The 23,848-nt window shown below is 34.9% G+C and overlaps 1 protein-coding gene across 7 annotated transcripts in view; it reads left to right on the top strand.

The window, feature by feature from the left end:
• The window catches only part of MYO9A (myosin IXA), a 241,476-nt gene that overhangs the window by 89,540 nt on the left and 128,088 nt on the right, over nt 1-23,848 (top strand). For all 7 annotated transcript variants that reach the window (XM_018053556.1, XM_018053558.1, XM_018053557.1 and 4 more), the window contains 5 exons: nt 1,622-1,711; nt 6,400-6,516; nt 8,873-9,007; nt 14,914-15,035; nt 21,569-21,710. In XM_018053556.1, the coding sequence (XP_017909045.1) occupies nt 1,622-1,711; nt 6,400-6,516; nt 8,873-9,007; nt 14,914-15,035; nt 21,569-21,710 (606 nt within the window). The remainder of the gene's footprint in view (nt 1-1,621; nt 1,712-6,399; nt 6,517-8,872; nt 9,008-14,913; nt 15,036-21,568; nt 21,711-23,848) is intronic.

A 23,848-nucleotide genomic window follows, 5' to 3' on the forward strand; every position in this document is an offset into this window, starting at 1 on the left:
TTATACTATATGTATCATTCTAAAACTTGGCTTTTTGAGTTCATATTTTGTTTTTAAGTTTTTTCGGTGTTGGCTTATATATTCTAGATTCTTCTTTGAGCTGTTGTATAAAATTCTCTTATATGAATAAAACATAATTTTTCTTTTTTAGTGGGGAGTGAGGTTATTTGTAATTTTCCATTTATAGATAGTACTGTGATAGGCCTTGTACATATATCCTTGTTAACATGTGTGAGAATTATTCTAGGATATAATTCAAGGAGAAAAATCTTGGGTATGGTATATACACATACTGAGCTTTATTGTTACTGACATATTACTGTCGATAGTGATTATACCAATTTATATAAGGGTATAGAAGTCATCTTTGCCCATGTTGTTACCAGTTTACATTTGTTTGTTCCTTTAAAAACATTTCTTATATCTGTTGCATAGGTCATTTGTTTTCCGATGTTCGGTTTTAATAATAATTGCTTGCATGAAGAAATACTCCTCAGAATATTAGTGTTTTTTTTGTCATGTGTTTTTTCTTAGTTTTGTCATTTTGTGTAATCTGCATTATCGATAATTTGATTCTTGAAATATTTTAAATATATCTGAAAGGTTGAGGTTTTTACATTTAAACTTTGGCTATTCATCTTGTGAAGTTAATTTGCCTCAATATGTTTCTGTTGTTTGGAATCTGAAGATTCAGCAATGGATGCTCCAAAAGAAGGTTTATTTTCTTTATGGTGTAATCTTATTTTAAAACATGATTGATCTGTCGTGAGTTTGCTGGTGGCAGGGTAACGACTCACTGTTGTTTTATAAGTATAAAAACATGAACTGAGGTGATACATGAGAAAATCATTTTTGTTTTGGCTTCTATAGAGAGAGTAAGAATAAAGGAAGCATAACTTTTATTTATTTATTTTTTTTATTTTTTAAATTTTAAAATCTTTAATTCTTACGTGCGTTCCCAAACATGAACCCCCCTCCCACCTCCCTCCCCACAGCAACTGTTTTAAAGTTTAACATCTGTAAGTGAAAATAAACATCTGAAACATCAATAACTATCCATTGTAATGTTCCTGGAATTCAAGAAGTATTGTTGGGATGTCCCTGGTGGTCCAGTGGCTAAGACTCCATGCTCCCAAAGCAGGAGACCTGGGTTCGATTACTAGTCAGGGAGCTCAGACCCCATATGCCACAACTTATACTTGGTGCAGCCAGATAAATTCAGTTAATAAGTAAGAATTAAGAGAAAAAGTATTGTTATTTTTTAGTCCTTGTATCCAGGTTGTAGGGTTATGACTGACTGTCTTAAAATACTTTTTGTGCTATTGTATATTTTTCATACTCTGCACAATGAAACATGTTTCTCTGTTATGATCAGAAAGAAAACTTTAAAAAGACCAAACTGTCTTATTTACCCTTTGTGTCTTTTTTGTGGTGAAGAAGGGTGAGTGGGACACTTAAATTCCACTTTGGCCAATAATTAAATTGCCCAGTATATTCTCTTTCTGTTTTTTCTCTATTGCATATTTGCATTTCTCATAATTTTTTTCTCTGTGTGATGTTTCAATAAGTAATTCAACCATTGTTATAAATCTTATATTGAATTTACTTTTCTGCTTTATAGGTTAAAGAAGAGATGCTATTCGAAGCACTAGTTACAAGGAAGACTGTGACAGTGGGAGAAAAGCTTATTTTACCATACAAACTGGCAGAGGTATGAATAGATTTTCTTTGAAATCAGGGAACTCTAAGTGCTTTTTGAAGTTTAGGTTTAGATTCTTGCTCTTAATAGAATGAAAATGACAGTAGTGTTGATTGAAATATTTTCTGGGCTCTTGAAACTTGCTTATAAATTTTCTATCAACTTCAGTTCAGTTCAGTTGCTCAGTCCTGTCCGACTCTTTGTGACCCCATGAATCGCAGCACGCCAGGCCTCCCTGTCCATCACCATCTCCTGGAGTTCACTCAGACTCACGTCCATCGAGTCAGTGATGCCATCCAGCCATCTCATCCTCGGTCGTCCCCTTCTCCTCCTGCCCCCAATCCCTCCCAGCATCAGAGTCTTTTCCAATGAGTCAATTCTTCACATGAGGTGGCCAAAGTATTGGAGTTTCAGCTTTAGCATCATTCCCTCCAAAGAAATCCCAGGGCTGATCTCCTTCAGAATGGACTGGTTGGATCTCCTTGCAGTCCAAGGGACTCTCAAGAGTCTTCTCCAACACCACAGTTCAAAAGCATCAATTCTTCGGCACTCAGCCTTCTTCACAGTCCAACTCTCACATCCATACATGACCACGGGTAAAACCATAGCCTTGGAAACTTTTAAAGTTGAATGTGATTTTAAACAGTACGCTTACATTTTTCTCTGATGATCTTAATCTCATCACCATTTTAAATTTTCATTTGATTTATATGGGTAGGTAGCAATATTTGACACAGATGATTTTTCCTTCTTGAGCACATCATATCTTCTGATACATCATACTCTTGGGTTACTTTTTCATTGTTGGCCACTCCTTTGCAGTTCTTTTTGGATTTTTTCTTCTTCCTGACTCTTGTTCATAAAGGATGGGGTTCCGTAGGACAGTCTTTGTCTTTCCTTCTGTATACTTTTTATCTCAGTTGTCTCACTCAGTCCCATGGCTTTAAATATCATCTGTATAGTAAGGCTTCCACTAAAGTTTTATTGCTACAGGGAGCCAATATTACTGTTTTACCACCAAAGTATATGAAAGTGAAGTGAAGTGAAAGTCGCTTAGTCGTGTCTGACTCTTTCTGATTGAACTGTGGAGTCCATGGAATTCTCCAGGCCAGAATACTGGTGTGGATAGCCTTTCCCTTCTCCAGGGGATCTTCCCAACCCAGGGATGGAACCCAGGTCTCCCACATTGCAGGTGGATTCTTTACCAGCTGAGCCACAAGGGAAGCCCAAGAATACTGGAAGTATATAGGAGTAGGAAAATTATTGAAAGGTCTACTCCTTCATGGTGAAATTTTACAAAAATGATGAGAAATCACAGCGATGACTATTATAAAGATAGGATAAGAATATGAGACTAGAAGACATGGAGGTGGGAAAATAGTAATTTAAGTGTAGAGAATGCTTTCTAGTCAGACGCTGATCCATTTATCCCATTTTTGGGGGTCTCTCCTGATTGTACCTGTAAGTCCACATCTCCTCATTATTCAGGTATCTTATGTCATATTTTATAGTTGCCAACTTTGAGAGTGCCTTTGTAGACCACAGAAAAAGTCAAACCATTTAAGAGTTTTGCTCTTCTTTTACATAAAGGTTCAATGCTTTTATATTTTCTTTCTCGACTTTTTTGATTGTTAAATATTTGTTATGTTTATTTGCATCTTTTAACCTTAAATTCAGCTTTCTGAGATTATTTTTGTTGCCCCTGTTTTATTTTGGTTTATGTTTGTTTGGTCTGGAAGATCCACTGAAGTAGGAAATGGCACCCCAGTCTAGTATTCTTGCCTGGAAAAATCCATGGGCAGAAGAGCCTGTGGGCTACATCCCTTGGGGCTGCAAAGAGTCAGACATGACTGAGGGACTGAGCACATTTGTTTGGTGTATTTATTTATTTATTTAGTAAATATTTGAAACAGATTTTTTTGCCTAGAATTGTGCTAGGTATTATGGGTAAAATGAAGAGCAGTCCTTAAGGATTTTAGTATTTTATCTGAAGAGCAATGGAAAGAAGTGTTTTAAGCAAAAAAGCTGCCTTAGAGTTTGTTTGTTTTTTTTAAGGACAATCTGACAGCAGTGTGAACAATCAGTTGGAGGAGAGTGTGTTAGTTTCCTGTAGCTGCGTAACAAGATTTAGTGACTTAATACAACCCAAAGTTATTATCAGAAAGTTTCCGTGGATCTGGGCCTGGGTTAGCTGGGTCCTCTACTCAGGGTTTCACCAGGCTGAAGTCAAGATATTCTTGATGGCTGTTTTTTAATCTGAGACTCAACATCCTCTTTCAGGTTCACAATTTGTTGGCAGGATTCACTTCCTTGTAGGACTGAGGTCCATAGTTTCTTGTTTGCTGTCAGGGGCCATTCTCAGCAGCTGGAGTGTACTTGGCATTTCCTGTCATGTGGTCCTGTACACAGCATGGCAGCTTGCTTCTTCAGGTCCAGCATGAGAACCTCTGATGCATGCACTCACTCCCTAGTAAGCCACCTCTACCTGGGACAGTATCTCTTGGGTTAACTAAAAATTTCAGCTGATTTGGGGCCATAATTATATATTTAAAATCCCTTCACCTTTGTCTTATAACATAAGATAGTTATAGGAGTGAAATCCATCATCTTTACAGTCCTGCTGTCTAAATCCCCTGCTGTGAGGGGATTTAGAGAGCATGTATACCCAGTGATGGGAGTGTTGGGAACCATCTTAGGATTCTAACACAGAGGGCAAGAGTGAATGTGCAAAGATGAGTTTGGGGGCTGTAGTAGTTACTACTCCTGAGGAGAAGGATGCTTGCTGCTGTGTCTAGAAAGGTGACATTCTGATAGGGAGAAATGGGTATATTTAGAAAGAAAAAAAATTAGAAGATTAAGTCAACAAGATTTGGCAGTGAGTTCTTAGTGGGAATCCGGGAGGAAGAAGGAGACGTCAGGCATGAATCCTGATTTTGTGGTACATACAACTATAAGAATATTGGTAACATTCAGTGAGACAGGAAACACTAAGCAAGATCTGTTTGAGTGGGAAAATAATTGGTATTTAGGCTAAGAGTCGGACACGACTGAGTAAGTTCACTTTCACTTTTCACTTTCATGCATTGGAGAAGGAAATGGCAACCCACTCCAGTGTTCTTGCCTGGAGAATCCCAGGGACGGGGAGCCTGATGGGCTGCCGTCTATGGGGTCGCACAGAGTCGGGCACGACTGAAGTGACTTAGCAGCAGCAGCAGAGCTGATTGAGGTCAAGCCATGACAGGACTGCATTTCAGAGAAAAGAGGCTAAAAGTGTAATATTGGGAATTATGGTACAAAAAGGCATATTCATATATTTGAATTTTTTCTGAATCTTTTAATTTGATATGAAGAGTTGTCCTTTAACAAAAAATTCAGCTCATTTATATTGATTATGGCAACTAGCATGTTTTCTTACTCTATGTTTTAAAATATTTCGCTTTTGCTGAATTTAATCAGATTTTCTTAATCCCATATTCCCCCCTCCACCCCTCAGAAGCATAGAATGATTATTCTGTCTATATATTCTGCTATTGATTTTCTTGATATTTTAAAGATACGTTGTTGATCACTTGCCCAAGAATAGAATTTTAGGTTCACATTATTTTTTCTCTCAGAACTTCTAAACATTTTCCAAGTATGTTCAAGTTTTAATTGTTGGATAGAGAATTTGATACCTGTTTTCTCTTTTCCTGTGTAGGTAATAGTGTGTTCTAGCAACTTGAAGCTTTTTTTTTTTTCACTTAAATTCAGAAATTGATTCATCATTTATATGTAGTCAGTTGTAGTATTGTCTCCATTTTACAGTTGTAAGAAAAGATTGTAGCCTAAGAGTTTCAGCAAGTTGACAAATCTCAAATTGTTAGAATAAGTAAGAAACTGAAATTGGAATATAGTCTAGCTCCTAATCAATGCTCTGTACCTACTCTAATATATAAACTTCAAAATAAGTCCCTAAATAATAAATACATAAATTATTATGATTTGTTTTTTTAAGTGATAGTATTCAGTTGTCTAAGACATGTGCTTCCCCAACCCTCTTTTTAGGTTGTAGTGCCTTCTAAAAGTTGAATTTTCTTTAAGTAATATTCTTCATTTTTTAGAATCAGTTTCAGGTTTTCACAAAAACTGAGTATATATACAGAGTTTCCATAAACTGGGGAAAGCTGGAGGTGAGGGGAAAAAACAAATCACAGTAACTCCATAATGAAAGAATTGTCAGTGTTTGGGGAGGAAGAAATTCTAGATGTTACTGGATGACAGGCTGAAGACAACTAGGAATGTAATTGTGGTGATATTACTATTGTTTCAAGTGTCTGACTAGGATTCCACAGATAACTGATGCTGTTTGCTAACAGGTTTATTCCTATGCCTAGAATATTCTTCCTCACTTTAGCTGGCGAAGTTCATTTGTTAATAAACTTCCTATTCTACTCTCTTTACTAGATGAAATATATACCCCAATTTTTAGTAAAACTATTTTGAATTGAGTGACCTACATTTTGCTTTTTGAATCTTCCATGGCAGTTTTAGCCTGGATTTCCTGAGTTTGATTAAATTAATGAGTATATATAGAAAACTTCAATTATAAATTATTTATATTGAGATAAAAGTTCATTTCTATTTCAAGATAATAAGCTTTTTTTTTTTTCCCAGATTGTTGCCAATTTCACTTGGATTCCTAACTTTTTTTTTTCCCCTAGGCTGTGACAGTGAGGAACTCTATGGCTAAGTCTTTATATAGTGCCCTGTTTGACTGGATCGTTTTTCGGATTAATCATGCACTTATGAATAGTAAAGATTTGGAGCAAAATACCAAGGTAGACATATGTTGGACTCTAATATATTTTTCCTGAAAAACTGTTTTAATGAAATGGTTAATGCATGACATTTAAAAACACAGAATTATATATAGCAATAAGTATCACCTTATAGTATTTCCTGCTATTTCTCTCCTTACTACTGTTTCTGTGACCCTGTTCAGGGAAACCGTTCTTTCTGTGTGTCAAAGCTTTTACTCTATGTCCTTACCTTACTGTAGATGTACCCCTACAGAGTTGCTTTTAAATGTAAAAATAGGATCATGGTGCCTGCATTGTTTCTAATTTGTATTTTTTTAACCTAGCTATGTCTTGATATATATCTGGACCTCATTATTTTTAATATTGTAACATTATATAATATGTATATGTAGCATAAATTACCCCATTCAAATACATTTTTTATTGTTATAAATGATTATGTAACAGATACTCCTTGTGCATATTTCTCTAGGATAAAATCCTCAAATTGTTGGACTTAAGGATACATAAATATTTAAAAAGTTTGGTTGCTACTGCTAAGTGGCTTTTCAAAAAAAGACTGCACTTCGTTAGTGATGAATGAAAGTGCCTGTTTCCCTATAACTTTACTCAGTTGAATATTATCAGTATTTTCATCTTGCTAATCTGATTAGGGGGACTATTTTATTACGAATTGTTTCAGTGTTAGATGAAAGTCAAGTATCTTCTCATGGTTTCTCTTTTTTATTTCTTTTCTTTATTATTTCTTTATATATTTTTGTTATTTTTATCTCATTTGTCATTTTATTGCAAGTCATTTTGGATATTGCAGAGACAAAGTTTCTGATATATAGTGCAAATATTTTCTCTTAACTTTAAAGATTTGTTTGTGTTATGTTTTTAAGCCTATATATTTTAAAGTTTTGTCCCCAGTTAAATCTGTCATTATTTTACTTTATTGCCCTAGGTTTTATTTGTTGATTTTTCTAATATAGGAAGGGCTCGTCTAGGCCAAGTTTATAAAATATAAATGTTTATTATAATACTTTTAGAATTTAATTTTTTATGTTCATATTTGTGTTCACAATTATGTTTATGTTTTTTTTCCCCTGGTGGAATTTATAAACATGAAAGATTTCAGATATTTACCTTTAATCTTTTCAAATCCATTTTTATTTCCCAACAACTTTTATGAAATAGTCTACCTTTTCAGGCCAAATAGCAGTGTGTCATCTTTATTACTTAATCCTACTGTCTTAAATTTATTAATATAATTGCTCTTATATGACCATGTCATGCCTTAAGTCCACTAGTAGGAAATTGATTTCAATTTTAATCTAATTACCAAATTGATTTCTTTTAGAAGATCATTATTTTCACTGCTTTTTGTAAGGGCTTAGAATTAGTCAGCAGAAGTAATCAAACAAAATACTCTTATGGAGACTTTAAAAGTCTCTTGCTATTTATCGCTCATTACATCAGTCTGCCCAGTATCTCTTAGCACCAGTGGAGAAAAATTGTTTCATTTAATCACAACTGTCATATAACTCTATTTTAAGCATGAGGTGGGGTGTGGGAAGAAGAATGGTTTGGGGTGTTAGAGCTGAATATTCATCATCCTTAGCAAGAAGTTAGAAGATTGTTTCTGGAAGTGAAATATCAAGAAATAGAAGAATAAATATTATACTCTTTTGTACCAAGCAACTAAAAAGATTTGAGTGTTTTTGACTTTAGGAACCAGAAATTGAGGATGGTGAAGTGGTTTGCTGTAATCTTTTTAGAACTGTTTAATGTCATAAATCTTTTTTTTTTAAGTTAATGTCATAAATCTTGTGTGACTTCTTTTGATAAAAATATTGTTAATGTTTGATATCCAGTTTCATTTCTAGCCTGTGTAAGACAAGAAATATGCTTATTAGCCTACCTTAAAGCAGAAGTTTATTGGGATAGAGAAGTCAAACTAGGAAAATTTGCATGATCCTTTGGCAGAACCAGGCATACCCAGGATTAACCTAGCTTTACTTTACTAACCTTCTAACTTTCCAATAGCCTTTTTTTTTTTTCCTTCCCTTGTCTCTGGGGATTTAGAGATTTGTGGTATTGAAGTAACAAGTCTTTAACTCTGCTTTGTACATTTCTGTGAAGTAATCTATGAATTACATGTGTTAAAACTTTGGATGTATTTTTATAATTAAAAAGAAAATGATGAAGATAAATAGAACCAAAATGCTTTTAATTTGTAGTATATTTTGGTTGACCACTGGGTCCCCTCAAGTTTTCATCTACTGCTATTGAAGAACTTTGAACATTTTGTTACTTATATTGTGAAATGTAAGTTCATGAAATAAATTTAAGCATCATTTTTTAACCATAATTTCTTTCTTGTTTTTCACAGACTTTGTCCATTGGTGTTCTTGATATTTTTGGGTTTGAAGATTATGAAAATAATAGCTTTGAACAGTTCTGTATTAATTTTGCTAATGAACGTTTACAACACTACTTTAATCAGCATATCTTTAAACTGGAGCAAGTGAGTACCTGAATAGGCTTCCCAGGTGGCTTGGTGGTAAAGAATCCACCTGCCAATGCAGGAGATGCAGGAGACGTGGGTTCAATACCTGGGTTGGGAAGATCCCCTGGAGGAGGAAATGGCAACCCACTCTAATATTCGTGCCTTGAAAATCCCAAGGACAGAGGAGCCTGGTGGGTTACAGTCCATGGGTTCACAAAGAGTTGGACGCAGCTGAGCAACTGAGCACACAAGTATGTGAGGATGTGAATGTGTGTTCACTTGCCCCTTTCCCACTCCCTGAACCCCCACCTGTACCTTCATATACACCACGTAAATTTTTTGAGTCACAGTCATGATAAGTATTTTAAGTGTTGATTTCGATAAAGATATTATTGTCTTTGTATTAGTGTAAGCAAATGACAGATGAGCGCATAGTTTTTTGGGCCTTATCACACAGGGTTTTCTGTTTTAATTAAAAGGCCTTAAGTAGAATCAGTAATATGTGCTTATTTGATGGAACCTTTGAATGAAAAGGTCTATGGATTTGTTTTGATTTTTGTTGATGTTTTTGATTTTTAATTGCTTTTGTGGCCTTGGTCACAGTGTGTCATATTAAGTATGCTTGTTTGATTCCTTTATCTCTTAGTTCAAGGATGGGATAGAGGAGCTTATTAATAGAATCTTAAATCAGCTTAGAATGTGGATACAAAGAAATAGGACAGTATAGAGAGGCCAAATTGAGTAACTACATATTTTTTATGAGATGGTCAAATTGATTGAATTAGGATAGAAAGAGTAAGCCATCAGTTTACATGAGAATTCTTAGGGTAACTTCAGGGTCAAAAGAAATGTGGATTCTTTTTCTGAGCCAGATTTGAATTCAGGAACAAGTTGAGTTTATGGAAGTTAAGTTTGTGTATGAAGACAGAAATAGAAGCTGGGTTCACATTCAACTGAAAGGAAATAATGAAGAAAAGAAATGAACAGAAAATCACAACAGTTTCCTGTCATTGGGGCTTGCTCTGTCTTGGCTTTAAGCACAACTGTTTAAGCACCACTGTTAAAAGATAGTATTATTTTTTATAATATCACCTAACATGTAGTGCTTACCATTAAGTGATAGAAATAAAAATATACCAAAGATGCTTTGGGAGGAAACATTTTGAGAATTTTAATTACTGAAGTTCACTTCTAAATCTTGCCCAAAATTAATACATGTGCACTTAAGATGGGGGAGATATGTAATAATTGCCATGCAGGATGATAGGTACTAAAATCAAATATAAGGTAAAGTAATAATAGAAAGGATGAAATTTATTAGAATTTGTTGAAAGTCTGCAGAGATTTCCTGCAGAGTGACTCTGAAATAGAGTTTTGAATAGAAAGTTGAGCTCACCAGACTGTCAATGGGGAAAAGATATTTTAAACAAAGATAACAGTATCTTTAAAACTGTGAGGCATAAAATAGCACAGCACTTTTGATGAACTGGAAATGATTCAGTGTAGCAGAAATACAGGATATAAGGATGCGGGCAGGAAAGGAGATAAGTTTGATGAAATAGTCTCGATCAGATAGTTGTTCAGAGTATGTTTAGCAAACATTTTAATTGGAACTGTGGAAGATGTATTGAAGAGAGTCAGTTATATTTCAGGCACTGTTAGGCATTGAAGATAAACAGTTTAGAGTTGAGGAATCTTATTATTGAGTTCATAATCTAGCGAGTGGTTCTTTTGTCTGTTCCTCTCCTGGGGATGTCAGACTGAGAAATTTTGACCAAACTTGCCTTGCAGAACATCTGAAAAATAACAGAACTGAACAAAACATAATTGAAAGCATTGGAGTACCTTCAAATAAGTGAAGCTTTACAGGGCTCAGATATGCAAGCATGAAGTCTAGGGAGATGAACTCAGTATTCAGGGAATGCTTTGTTGCTAGAGACATTTCTGTTCCGGTAGAAGGCTTCCAAAAAGGATTTTGTCCAGATTAAAGAACAAAAGAGGAGCTCCTTGGCAACTCCCAGAGGCTTCAAGACCTCAAAGGGTTATATCTTATAGTAAAGGTAATGCAGACATAGAGCTTTTCCAGTGGCTCAGGCAGTAAAGAATCCACCTGCCATATAGGAGACTGCTGGTAATGCAGGAGACCCAGGCTCAATCCCTGGGTCAGGAAGATCCCCTGGAGAAGGAAATGGCAGCCCACTCCAGTATTCTTGCCTGGGAAATCCCATGGACAGAGGAGCCTGTCAGGCTACAGTCTGTGGGGTCACAAGAGTCAGACATGACTCAGTGACTAAGCCAACCACCAAAGCAGAAATAGAGCAGGCAGGCATCATAGGGGCTAAAGTTCAGTTTAAAATAATTTCAGTTCCTGATTGGGTTAAAACAGTGTAGAATTTCCAGTGTTCTTAGCCACCTGCTAAGAGCAAATTCAGTCTCTGATGGAGAAAGAGATCATCTCATTACTAAAGTTATCTCTGCACTTTTTCACATGCGAGCATTCAGGTTTTTAACTGAGATGTTTGTTTAAGATATACAAGGAAGGAAACCAACATGAGGAAAAACCATGAGAAGTGAGACAGTAGACTACCATAGGGGATTCAGATAATGATCTTACCAACATGAACTTAAACAGTGGCTTCAAGAAATTTTTTGAAGTGATAATTTTATTAAAGAACAGCAAACTTAAAAAAAAAATCCTAAATTTAGGAAAATCTAGGACTAAAAAGTAGGTGAAATTAAGAACATAATATTAATTTTTCACAATTAGATATAACTTAAGAGAAAATTAGTGATTTAGAAGATAGGTCAGAAGAAATACCAGCTTGATGAATAAAGGTGGAAAACAAATATTGTAAGAGGCATATGGGACATAGTGAAAAGATCTAGCATATGTATAATAGGAATTCTGGAAAACATATGTGAAAGTGAGAGAATAGGAATGAAGCTTTATTTGAAGAAACAATGGCTGATAATTTTCCAAAATTAAAACAAAAAACAAAAAAATCCAACATACACATGTTTGAGAAGCCCTAAGAAGACCCAGCACAACCAAAAAAAAATGTAACTATTAAAGAAATTAAATATGTAATTAAATTCTTTCCGTAAAGGACATTGTAAGCCAAAATGGCACCATTGATGAATTCTGCCAATGGTGAAAGAAGTATTTTCAGTTTGACATAAATGGTGAAAGTATTTTCAGTTTGACATAAATTTTTATGTGGAATAGATAAAAGGGGACAATTCTCAACATATTATAGGGAGCCAAGATAACCTAAATCTGTGAAGAACATTATTAGAAGTGGAAATTTTCAGTTTGCTAATATTTGTTTAGGAAATTTTCAATTTGCTAATATTTAAACAAATATTAATAAACTAAGTCCAGCGAGATATACAAAAGGATAATATATCAGAACCAAGTGGAGTTTTTTCTGGTGTGTATTACATTTGACCACCAATTAGTTTAACTCATCCGTTAACAAAACAGAAGAAGAAAAAAATTCATGGTGTTCTCAATAAAAATATAAAATGCATTTGATAAAATTACATACTCAGTCTTGTTCAAAACAAAACCTTTAGCAAACGAGGTATAGAAGGGAACTTCCTGATAAAGACCATTTACAAAAAAACAACAGTTAATATCATACTTAATGGAAACAGACTAAATGATTTCCCCCTAAGATTGAGAACAAGGCAAGGATGTTTTCTTAGAATTTTTATTATGAATGTAGGCATGTGAGGACATCCAAATGGAAAGTAAACATAGGAAAAGATATTTCATTTATTAGTCTTTAGGGAAAATAAAATTAAACCCATACTTAAATATTTCTAGGCATTCACCAGAATGACTAAAATGAAAAAAACTGATAATACAGATATTAGAGAAATACTGTGCACTGGGAAGTCTCATACACTGGTGGTGGGTGCATAGATTGGTACAGCCACTTTAGAAAATTGTTTGGCGGTATCTTCTGAGTTTGTATGTTTGTAGTTTATAAGCCGGTGGTTTCACTCTCCAAATCTATATAAATGCTTACAAAAAGTTTTGCACAGAAATGTACATAATGCCATTATTTTTAATAGCCAGAATTGGAAATGAGTGTAATGTCCATCAGTAGTCCAGTAGATGAGTGTATTATATATATCATTGGTTCTTGAGGAGTTAGTTATTCTTCTCCTATCCCTACTGGTACAATCAGTATCATCTAGGCACTCCTTCCAAGTGCACTACCCCAAACTTTCTTATTCACAAATTCTGAGTTTGTGGCTTCTTTTTTTTAACAAGCTCGTCATGTGATTCTGTTGTATATTAAAGTGAGAGTTAATGCTCCATAGCAGATTTTGGCATGACTTTTCTATAAAAAAGTATACTTATAAAAAAGCATAAGTAAATCAGTCTTCTGGGTTTTGGAGGTCATGTGGTCTCAGCTCTGCTATTACTTTGAGAAAGCAGCCTAGACAATGCATAAATGAGTAAAAGTAGTACTTCACAACCCCTGTCTTACAGCACTTAAAATGCATAGATGCAATCGACAACATAGATGTTTCTCTGAAACATAATGTTGAGTAACAGAAGAAAAGCCAGATGAAAAGAATATGTATTGCATGGTTCTATATATATAATTTTTATAAAGAGGTGGGTTTTGTCACTGGTATTAGAAGTTAGGATAATAGTTAACTTTGAGCAGGAGCATTGGAGACGGAAATGGCAACCCACTCCAGTGTTCTTGCCTGGAGAATCCCAGGGACGGTGGGCTGCCGTCTATGGGGTCACACAGAGTTGGACACGACTGAAGTGACTTAGCAGCAGCAGCAGCAGGAGGATCTGAATCACCATTGGGAAACTGGAATGAGAAGGGATTTTGAAATACTAGTAAAGAATATAAAAATCCATATGCTTACACTATCTAGTATGCTTTTTATCCATGCTGTGAAAAGGAATAGGGAAAAAACTTTACTATTGCTTGGGGGTGACCTTTATATAGCACTACTTGCTTGTGAAACTGTTGAGGGGGAAAAATTAAGTTAGCATTTACTTTTTGCAATTAGAGTAACTAGTTTATACTAGGGTCTACTTTTCCTTACAGGATAATAATAATACAGAAAGTGATTAAATTATTAAAATCACTGTTTCACAAAACCACTGTATTTGCTGAGAGATAATCAGTGAATACTAAAACCATCAGATGAACAGGATATTAGTTTGGTGCCTAAATATCGTTGCAGTGTAGAACCTTCTTTATTTTCAGAATCATCTTTCTGACAGTTTAAAAGTAAAAGCATCACAGAGATGAATAAAAGGATATTTATTTCCCATGTAGAGGTTGAAGAAGGAACAGTAGGGGTTTCATAAGAGAGTTTCAAAGGTTACTCAGAGTGTGAGCTTTGAGTTATTTAGTCTTGGAATTGGGGAAACTACTCTGCCCCTGCCTTTTGAAAGTTATTCTTTTTTTTTTTGCCAAAGTTGAGTACGTATGAATTCTATATGATTTTTATCAGTGATCACTGGAGGTGATAGTTTTCCACTTTTCTCAGACTTTGTTTCAGTAAATTCACTGTTGGTTATCCAGTAATTCTTTTTGATGGCTTCAAGTTGTGTGGGAGAAATTAGTCTTTTTCGTTTTATATTTTTCCTTAGTGTAATCATCAGATAGTGTAGCTAAAACAAATCAGACTTAGTTTTCCATCTGAGTGGAATCACAAATAGGATTCTAATCAGAAAATTTGGTTGCATGTACTATTAAAATAGACATATACTATATCACGATTTTATGCAACTAAAATATACATTTCTTTCATTGTGTAGATTAATGATTTTTAAAAGTTTAGTCTATTCTTTTAATCCTGGTAAAAATTTTTAGTCCTTATTCTCACATACCTTTTTATTTTCTGCAAGATGAATAAATTGTTAATTTGTTATTTCCTAGGAGGAATATAGAACTGAAGGTATCAGCTGGCACAATATAGACTATATTGATAATACCTGTTGCATAAATCTTATTAGCAAGAAACCAACAGGCCTGCTCCATCTTTTGGATGAAGAAAGCAAGTGAGTATGATTCTTTTTAGTTTTGTTATTGCCCATTTGAGTTTTTCATGTCTTCTTAAGCCCTAAACTTTCTTCTTAATGTTATTAAGAGCGAAAGTTTCCCTGGTATGCGTTTTTTTTTGTGTGTGTTTATGAGAAAGTTGGATGGACTTCACTACTCAACTCATTTTTTCCTTGACTTTTTCCAAATTTCTTCTGCAGAGTCACTTGGATTGTTGGTATATATTTTTTTGTTTTGTGTTTCTCTCTTATTGAATTAAGTTTTACATATGAGGTGTGTTTGCAGTTTTCTTGTTTAGTGGTTAAGAGTATAATAATAGATTTGTGATATCTGCCGTGGCTGTGCAAGTTTTTAGTGACTGCATATGTTAGATATTTGCCATCCCTTGGTAACACTGTTCAGTATAAGTTAGGTAAGCTAAGAGTAGTCACTCAGTCGTGTCCGACTCTTTGTGACCCCATGGACTGTAGCCCACCAGTCTCCTCTGTCCATGGGATTCTCTAGGCAAGAATACTGGAGTGGGTTGCCATTTCCTTCTCCAGGGAATCTTCCTGATCCAGAGATCGAACCTGGGTGTTCTGTATCACAGGCAGATGCTTTACCCTCTGAGCCGCAAGGGAAGCCCAACCAAACTTAAATATATATGTGGCAGAAATAAAGCTTCATGGAGCATCCTCTACTGTGTTCTCAGTGCTCTAGAAAGTATTATTATAGTTTAATTATTCTAAGAGATGGCAAGTCTAGAATTGGAGAAACCAAAGTGGTGGAGAGTGTGTTGGTTTTCTATGACTCTTTAGTAAAATATTTAGGAATTGAATTAGGTCACTTGATTCCTCATTTAATACTATACCCATTAAACTAAGATATAAAATATTAAGTAGTAACTTTCATAGGTAGGATGACTATATACCAGATTTGTGTAGGACAATCTAAAGTTTATACTGATTGTTCATTTTAGTTATTAAAGGCACTTACTTTTACTCTAAGAATATCCTGATATGTATGGTAAGTTATTTGTTATTGCCATATTACTATACCATAAACTCACAGAATTTCTGCATAGAATTATCAAGTAATATGGCAGAGCTGCAAAATATATTGGAAAGGAGATTGCCAACAATTATATCTGCCCTTCCATCATTAGTCTATTTCCATTAATCTAAATGAATTAAAATTCAGCAAAAAGCAGTTTAATTTTATGTGCAAAGTTGTAAATGTTTCTTGTATTGCTCTATATTTCCCCAAACATACATTTTCTCTTATAAAATTTTGAAGTTAGTGATTCTTAACTCTGCTTGGATGCCTTACTTCTGATATATTTTATATTAGAAAGTGTCATAGGTGATTTTGATATTTAGTATGGAGAACCATTGTAAATATTAAAATGATAAAGTTATTTTGTTTGAGATGTCTTATGAACAAGAAAATTTAAGCAATTTGAGAAAAAGATCATATGTATAGTAAATGATGGACTCGAGATTCAAATCCACCAGGTATTTCAGAATAAGAAGCTTTATTTTTGTCTTTTACTTGAACTTTCATTTTCCTTTTTTATTGTGGTAACATTGGTTTATAACATTATATAAGATTCATAAGTACATTATATTTCTACTTCTGTATACCCTACAGTATATGCTCACTACCAAAAGTTTATTTTTTATCTGTCACCATACAGTTGATCCCTTTTACTGATTTCACCTTCCCCCTGCCCCATCTTCTCTGGTATATAAAAAACTAGTATACAAGCAAAATAAAAATACAAGAATAAATCAAACAAAAACAAACATGAGCTATGGAGAACAGAGTAATGAGCTTGTGCTTTGAAGTATTGTCCTTATTTGCTTTACCATAATGCTTAGACTGTGATGTCAGAAGTTCAGGGTTGTATTCCAGCTCTATTAACTACCCTCAGCAAATCTCTTAATATCCTTAGTCCTCAGTTTTCTTGCATGCAAAAAGGAAATAATGATGATTAAATTATAAAGCTGTCTACTCTATATCTTACAGTGGTTGTGAGCAGGAAATAAACTGTGGATATATAATTAAAACATGAATAGAGCAAAGGGGTCTTGTCTGTTATTCTTTAAGCAAAGTTTCATTGAGTGCACATCTTATTATGTTATACAAAGACCATCTTTACCTGGTCAGTTGCTACCTCACAGAAATGTAAATATTGCTCAATGAAGAGAATGTCACCTTTTTGCTGTTACCCAGAAGCTTGTGGGGTCCAGAAATTATAGGAAGACGGATGTTGGTTCAATATAAGAAAGAGCTTTTTAGTCATTAGAACTGATTAGCAGCTGCTTCATAAAGGAATAGAATTTTCCATTATAGTAATTATTTTGCATCATCTATCAAGGTACTTTTGCAGATAGGAGATTGGACTGAATAGCCTCTTAATTGCCACTTCAGTTGTGCTTCTGTATCAACTCCATAAAATTTTTTAATAAACCATAGTATTAATTCTCTTGCTTTAAGTTAATCCTGTTATTTTCCTTATAAATTAGCCAGCTTTGTCTATCTCTTTTAACTTCCCAGAAGATGCAAAGACATGAAATATTTTCCCTTTTTCATGTACCAATAAAGAGGACTTGACAGTAAATTAGTGTCATTTGGAGAGAGCTGTTTTTGAAATCACTTTGAGTATTTTTCCTCTGAAAATATTTTGTTCTGTAGAGGATCTATTACATGATATATTCTTACTGGTATTCCTGCTTCAGTCAGCGTGTTTGTAGTGCTTTAGGAGCACATGTCGGAAGTTAGAATTCTTGTTTAATCTTGTCTTTGTTGTCTGCTGGCTGTTCAAATTTTATAAATTAGATCCTAAAGGATGCAGTGTGGAGTTTAGAAAGGAGGAATGGTGTAAGCCGGGTTAAGAGTGTCATTAGTCGTTTCCATAGTACTCGACGTGGCCTGCTGACAGCAGCAGTGGCAGCGTCTTAAAGGTTGTTACAAGTACAGAGTCTCACACTTCCATCCCAGACTTCTTGAATCAGATTCTGCATTTTATTTAACAAACTGAAGTTAAAATCAGAGCGTTCATTTCGGCCAACATTTTATCAGTCTTGCTTGTTTGTAAGAATTACCTGGGGAACTTATAAATAGTACTTTGTCACTGGCCTAGCATCAATTCAGTAGAATTACAGGAGATGGGGTCCAGGCATTGGTATTTTTTAAAACTCCTTAGTTAGGGTAGCCTTAGATTAGTGCAAAGAAACACTAATCTAAGGCTACCCTTGCAGGTAGTCTTTGGGGAACACTAGATGAAGAGTTCTGAAATTCACAATAATGTCTACTTGGCCTCTGTTTTTGCTTGATTATGTAGTATGTATCCACAATTGTTTATTGACTGCAGGACTGGTGGAAAGCTTTTTTTCTCATCTTTCCTTATTTGGAATAGAAACTGCCCTCATATTTGTTCTCGTTAATTATCTTCCAATCAAAAAAAATGATGTATCAATAAAAATGGGCAAAAGATGTAAATAAACAATATAAATGTCCCATAAACATGAAAATTAGCATTGGTTTTAATAAAGGAAGTTTAAATGGAAACATTTAATTTTTTCCATTGTTTATCCAAGAAGAAAGAAACAAATCACAAGCTTTTTAATGACTCAAAGGATTAGAAGGCAAATAGACCTTTAGGTAGAAACAATGAGATGAACATCCTTCCTGAAAAGAAGCATGCTGCTGTGGAGTAGTGAGAGATGTGTTTGCCGAAGTTGGGTTGGTCTGGGCTTAGGAGCTTGGATTTCAATTTTCTAAAGTAGGGGAGGCACACCATTAAAAGCACATTGTAGAAAAATTTATTTTGATAGTTCTGTTTGGTGACATGAAACCTGGTAAAATTAGAATCACTAAGGCTACTATAAAGGCTGTTGCTGTATTCTCTGAAATTGTTCAAGAGTTGTAACCTGTTCTGGAATGGCTTTAGAGTTCTGGGAAGGAGAGAAAAGGCTAGAGGAAGGGATAGTGTTTGATGCAAAAGCAGGCCTCAGTTGACTAGGAAAATGGCAGTGTTGCTAACATGAAAAAGTAGATTAATTTATATCATCCCTATAGGATGTCAACTAATGTTAGGTATTTTTGCTAGTGTTAATTCTTCTAGCACTATCATTCATTTCACTCATTTATGGATTAACAAGCCAGTTCCTAAAGAAGGTTGTACCTAGCTTGCCCAAGGTCACAGACAGAATTCATAATGTAGGCAATGACTATCTGACATCAAAGACCTTTCTCCTTCCTGGTTCTAATATGTACTATGTAATTAACCATTTTTCTTGTAGTTTTGGAATCATTTTAATACATTAGATATTGTATTCAATATCTTTATATCTCACATCACATTATTTTTCATTATTTCAAGTACTGTTAAATGAAACTATTCTCTGAAATATACTTGCCCTCTCTTTTTCTTTTTTGGTCAGTGATTATTTTCTCTGTTTGAAACTCCTACCAAACTTTAAAAATATAGCTTGTAATTGCCTCTTGTATCCTCTGAATCTTTCCATTATTCCCAACCACTAGTGATTTCTTTTTTCTGTTCTAAAGTTTTATATGTATGTACTACTATTATTGCTAGTATTATACTGTATTCTCTGGTGGCACAGTGGTAAAGAATCTGCCTGACAATGCAGGAACGCTGGTTTGATCCCTGGGTCGGAAAGATCCTCTGGAGAAGGAAGTTGCAACCCACTTCAGTATTCTTGTCTGGGAAATCCTATGGACAGAGGAACCTGGTGGGCTCTAGTCCATGGGGGTTGCAAAGAGTGGATACAACTTATCCACTAAATAGCTACTATTATTATGTAGTTACTTCATAATAAATATTATTTGAATGATTCCTAGTTATGAAATGTTCATCAGTGAGTATAAGTCTACTGATGTGTATTTGAAAGAATAATAGATATAATATAAAAACATTCAGTAACTGATGTAGGTAAGAAAATTACTACTTAATTTGTAATAAAAAAAATTACTCTGGATTTAAAGGACCTGTCCAAACTGAGAGATCGTTCCCTTTTTGCAAGTTCTTGAACCCAAGCAACATGTGATTTGGTTTTTATTATCCTTTGAGTCTTATGGTGCAGCACACTGTGACCCAAGATAAACATATAAAAACCTGAGTTAATTTTCTTACTTCTGATATTTGCATAGTATGTGTTAGGCAGATCACAACTTTTGAGCTCTCATATACAAAATAGGAATACTAAATCTTTTTTCACTCATCTTTCAGATTGTTTTGTTGTTGTTCAGTCACTAAGTCATGTCTGACTCTTTGCAACCGCATAGAATGTAGCACACCAGGCCTCCCTGTCCCTCACTATCTCCTGGAGTTTGCCCAAGTTCATGTTCATTGAATCAGTGACGCCATCCAGCCATCTCATCCTCTTCACCCTCTTCTCCTCCTGCCCTCAGTCTTTCCCAGTGTCAGGGTCTTTTCTAGTGAGTCAGCTCTTCGCATCAGGTGGCCAAAGCTTTGGAGCTTCAGCTTCAGCATCAGTCCTTCCAATGAATATTCAGGGTTGATTTCCTTAGGACTGATTGGTTTGATCTTGTTGCTGTCCAAAGGACACAGCACCACAGTTCAAAAGCATCAGTTCTTCGGTGCTCAGCCTTTATGTCCAACTCTCACATCCATGCATACTACTGGAAAAATGATATCTTTGACTAGATGAACCTTTGTCAGCAAAGTAATATCTCTGCTTTTTAATACACTGTCTAGGCTTGTCATAGCTTTTCTTCCAAGAAGCAAGCATCTTCTAATTTCATGGCTACAGTCACCATCTGCAGTGATTTTTGAGCTCAAGAAGAGAAAATCTGTCACTATTTCCGCTTTTTCACCTTCTATTTGCCATAAAGTGATGGGACTGGATCCCCTGATCATAGTTTTTTCAATATTGAGTTTCAAGAGGGGCTTTTTCACTCTCCTCTTTCACGTTCATCAAGAGGCTCTTTAGTTCTTCTTCGCTTTCTGCCAGTAGGATGGTGTCATCTGCATATTTGAGGTTTTTCCTGGCAGTCTTGATTCCACCTTGTGATTCATCTAACCTGGCATTCCCCATGATGTACCGTGCATAGAAGTTAAATAAGCAGACTGACAATATACAGCCTTCTTGTACTCCTTTCCCAATTTTGAACCAGTCCTTTGTTCCATGTCTGGTTCTAAGTATTGCTTCTTGCCTCACAAACAAGAAACTCTCTTGTTTCTCTCAAGAGACAGGTAAGATGGTCTTATATTCCCATATCTTAAAGAGTTTTCCACAGTTTGTTGTGATCCACACAGTCAAAGGCTTTAGTGTAGTCAATGAAGCATAAGTTGATATTTTTCTGGAATTCCCTTGCTCTTCCTATGATCCAGCAGATATTGGCGACTTGATGTCCATTTCCTCTCAGCTTGTTATGAGAATTTATTTAAGTGAAAGCTCTTTGTAATTTGCTAAATTTGTTAGATGAAATTGTAATTATTAAAAAAATACTTTATTAACTGCTGCATCTTTCTTTAGTGTTTTTGTTTTTATTTTTAATTTAGTTTTCCACAGGCTACAAATCAAACCCTGCTGGACAAGTTTAAGCACCAACATGAAGAGAATTCTTACATTGAATTTCCAGCTGTGATGGAGCCTGCTTTCATCATAAAGCATTATGCCGGGAAAGTAAAATATGGGGTAAAGGTCAGTAAATTTCTCATTGAATAAGCCTTTAGGACAGAGGAGTGTTCTTAACTGTTATCACCATCCCTGTTATACTATTTTCTTTGTAGTTGGTCAATAGCAGTGGGAGAAATTTTATAAGGATGGTACCAAAATTCATACTGTTCTCTGCAGTATTCTGCTGTCATTAGCTGATGGTTTTATTGGTTTTTTCCTGCAGCTAAAATTGATGTCTATCCGTTCTAAATGTAATAGCCTTTTTATCTTATTTATTTTTAATTCTTTAAATTTGACTTTTATTTTATGTTGGGGTTCAGTTTATAATGTTGTGTTAGTTTCAGGTGTACAGCAGGTGTGCAGGTGTACAACAAAGCAGTTCAGCTATACGTATACATGTATCCATTCTTTCTCAGATTCCTTCCTCATACAGGTTATTACAGACGTGTAATGGCCTTTTTCGATCTGCAAGAATAGATACCATTGGTATGTTTGAAACCCACTAGTTCATCTATGTATGGTTGATTGAATTTTTCTCTTCTCTACATCCATGAGGCCTCATGTCCTCATGTACCTTTGGATATTTGTGAGCCTGAGCTCCTAATGAATATGCTGAGACTTAACTCCTGCAGAAAGGAATCTTCATAATTTTGCCCATCCCTTGTTTGTAATTGAGGAACCCATTACCCTTCAGCCATTTGATATGTAAGCCTGATATTGAAGGCAATTTCTAGGCGAGGTAGTGATGCTGGGGAATATTGTGGAGCAATATGTTTTTTCTGGATCTTGAGGTTAGAGTCAGAATTAAGACCACTCATTCACTCATCTCTGATTCATTTATTCAAGAAGTATTTATTAAAACACGAAGCACATGTCAAACTCTGTGCTGCTAATTTATCACTAGATCATTCTAAACACAAAGCGGAGTCTGACATTTGTATTTAGAATGATCTAGTGATTAATTAGCTGACATGATCTTGGTGTATAAATTAATGAATAGTTTCTATGAGAGACAGTAGTGAATTAGTCGATTTTTAATTTGTAGGTAATGAACACCCCCTTCAAAACTCAAATTTTGAGAGATGATCTGAAGTAAATGTGACCTTGGTGAGGGGTTGGGATGATGACTCTTATAGGCCATGAGATAGGACAGAATTTAATATGTTAAAATAATTGAAAATAGGTCAGCATTACTAGATTATAGTGATCAAGGAAGATAGTGGAATGAAATCAGTGTAGAGAATGGACAGTAACTTAGTTCTTTGGGGCTTCTTGATCAAGTTAAAGGAGTTTGGTTTTTGTTGAAATTCTGATGAGGAGCCATGAAAAAATTTTAAGCAGAGGATATGTTATGTGTTTTTTAAAAATTGATTTCTCAGAAGAGAAAGAATAGCAGAGAGAGAGATTGGGAGCTGGGAGATCAATGAAACATTAAGGTAAACTGGACCCCTGAGGTGGCAGTATAGATGGAGGAGATCTAGATGATTATGAGATATTTTTGGAGAAGCAGTGACTAAATCGTGTTGATAGATTATAGTTAACTGACTTCTGGCTATAGGTGATGGGTGAATTTGAGGTGCTATTTTCTGAGATGGAAAAGAGAAGAAGGAACAGATTTTTAGATACACGTTTAGAATAACAGAGTAGAATGGTGGTTATTAGTGGGTGGGGGAGTTGAGGAGAGGCTGGCTAAGGATAAAAACCTGCAGTTAATTTCTGGAGTTCTGATGTACAGCATTATAATTATAGTAAACACTGTGTTTATAGTTAGCATTGTGATTATACCACTGTCTTCAAAGTTTCTAAGATAGACCAGATCTTAAATGTTCTTACCACAAAAAAATGATGATTGTATGACATAATGGAGGTGTTTGTTAACTTTAAAATGGTAATCATATTACAGTTTACAAATGTGTCAAATCAGTATTAATATTTCATATACTTTAATGTTGTGTGTCAGTTACATCTCAATATATAAAAATAAAGTCTAAAACAAAAAAATCTTGACCTATAAAATCATATAGCAAGGTACATAAAATGCAGAAATCTCAAGTGTCCAGATTTCTCTCATGCCCCTTCCAGGCTCATTCTCCCCCACCCAGAGGTAAACATGACTGTGATTTTCTATCCTTAGTTGTTTTTTTTTTTTTTTTACTTATAAA

The sequence above is a fragment of the Capra hircus genome, chromosome 10, assembly GCF_001704415.2.
Source record: "Capra hircus breed San Clemente chromosome 10, ASM170441v1, whole genome shotgun sequence".
Classification (NCBI taxonomy): domain Eukaryota; kingdom Metazoa; phylum Chordata; class Mammalia; order Artiodactyla; family Bovidae; genus Capra; species Capra hircus.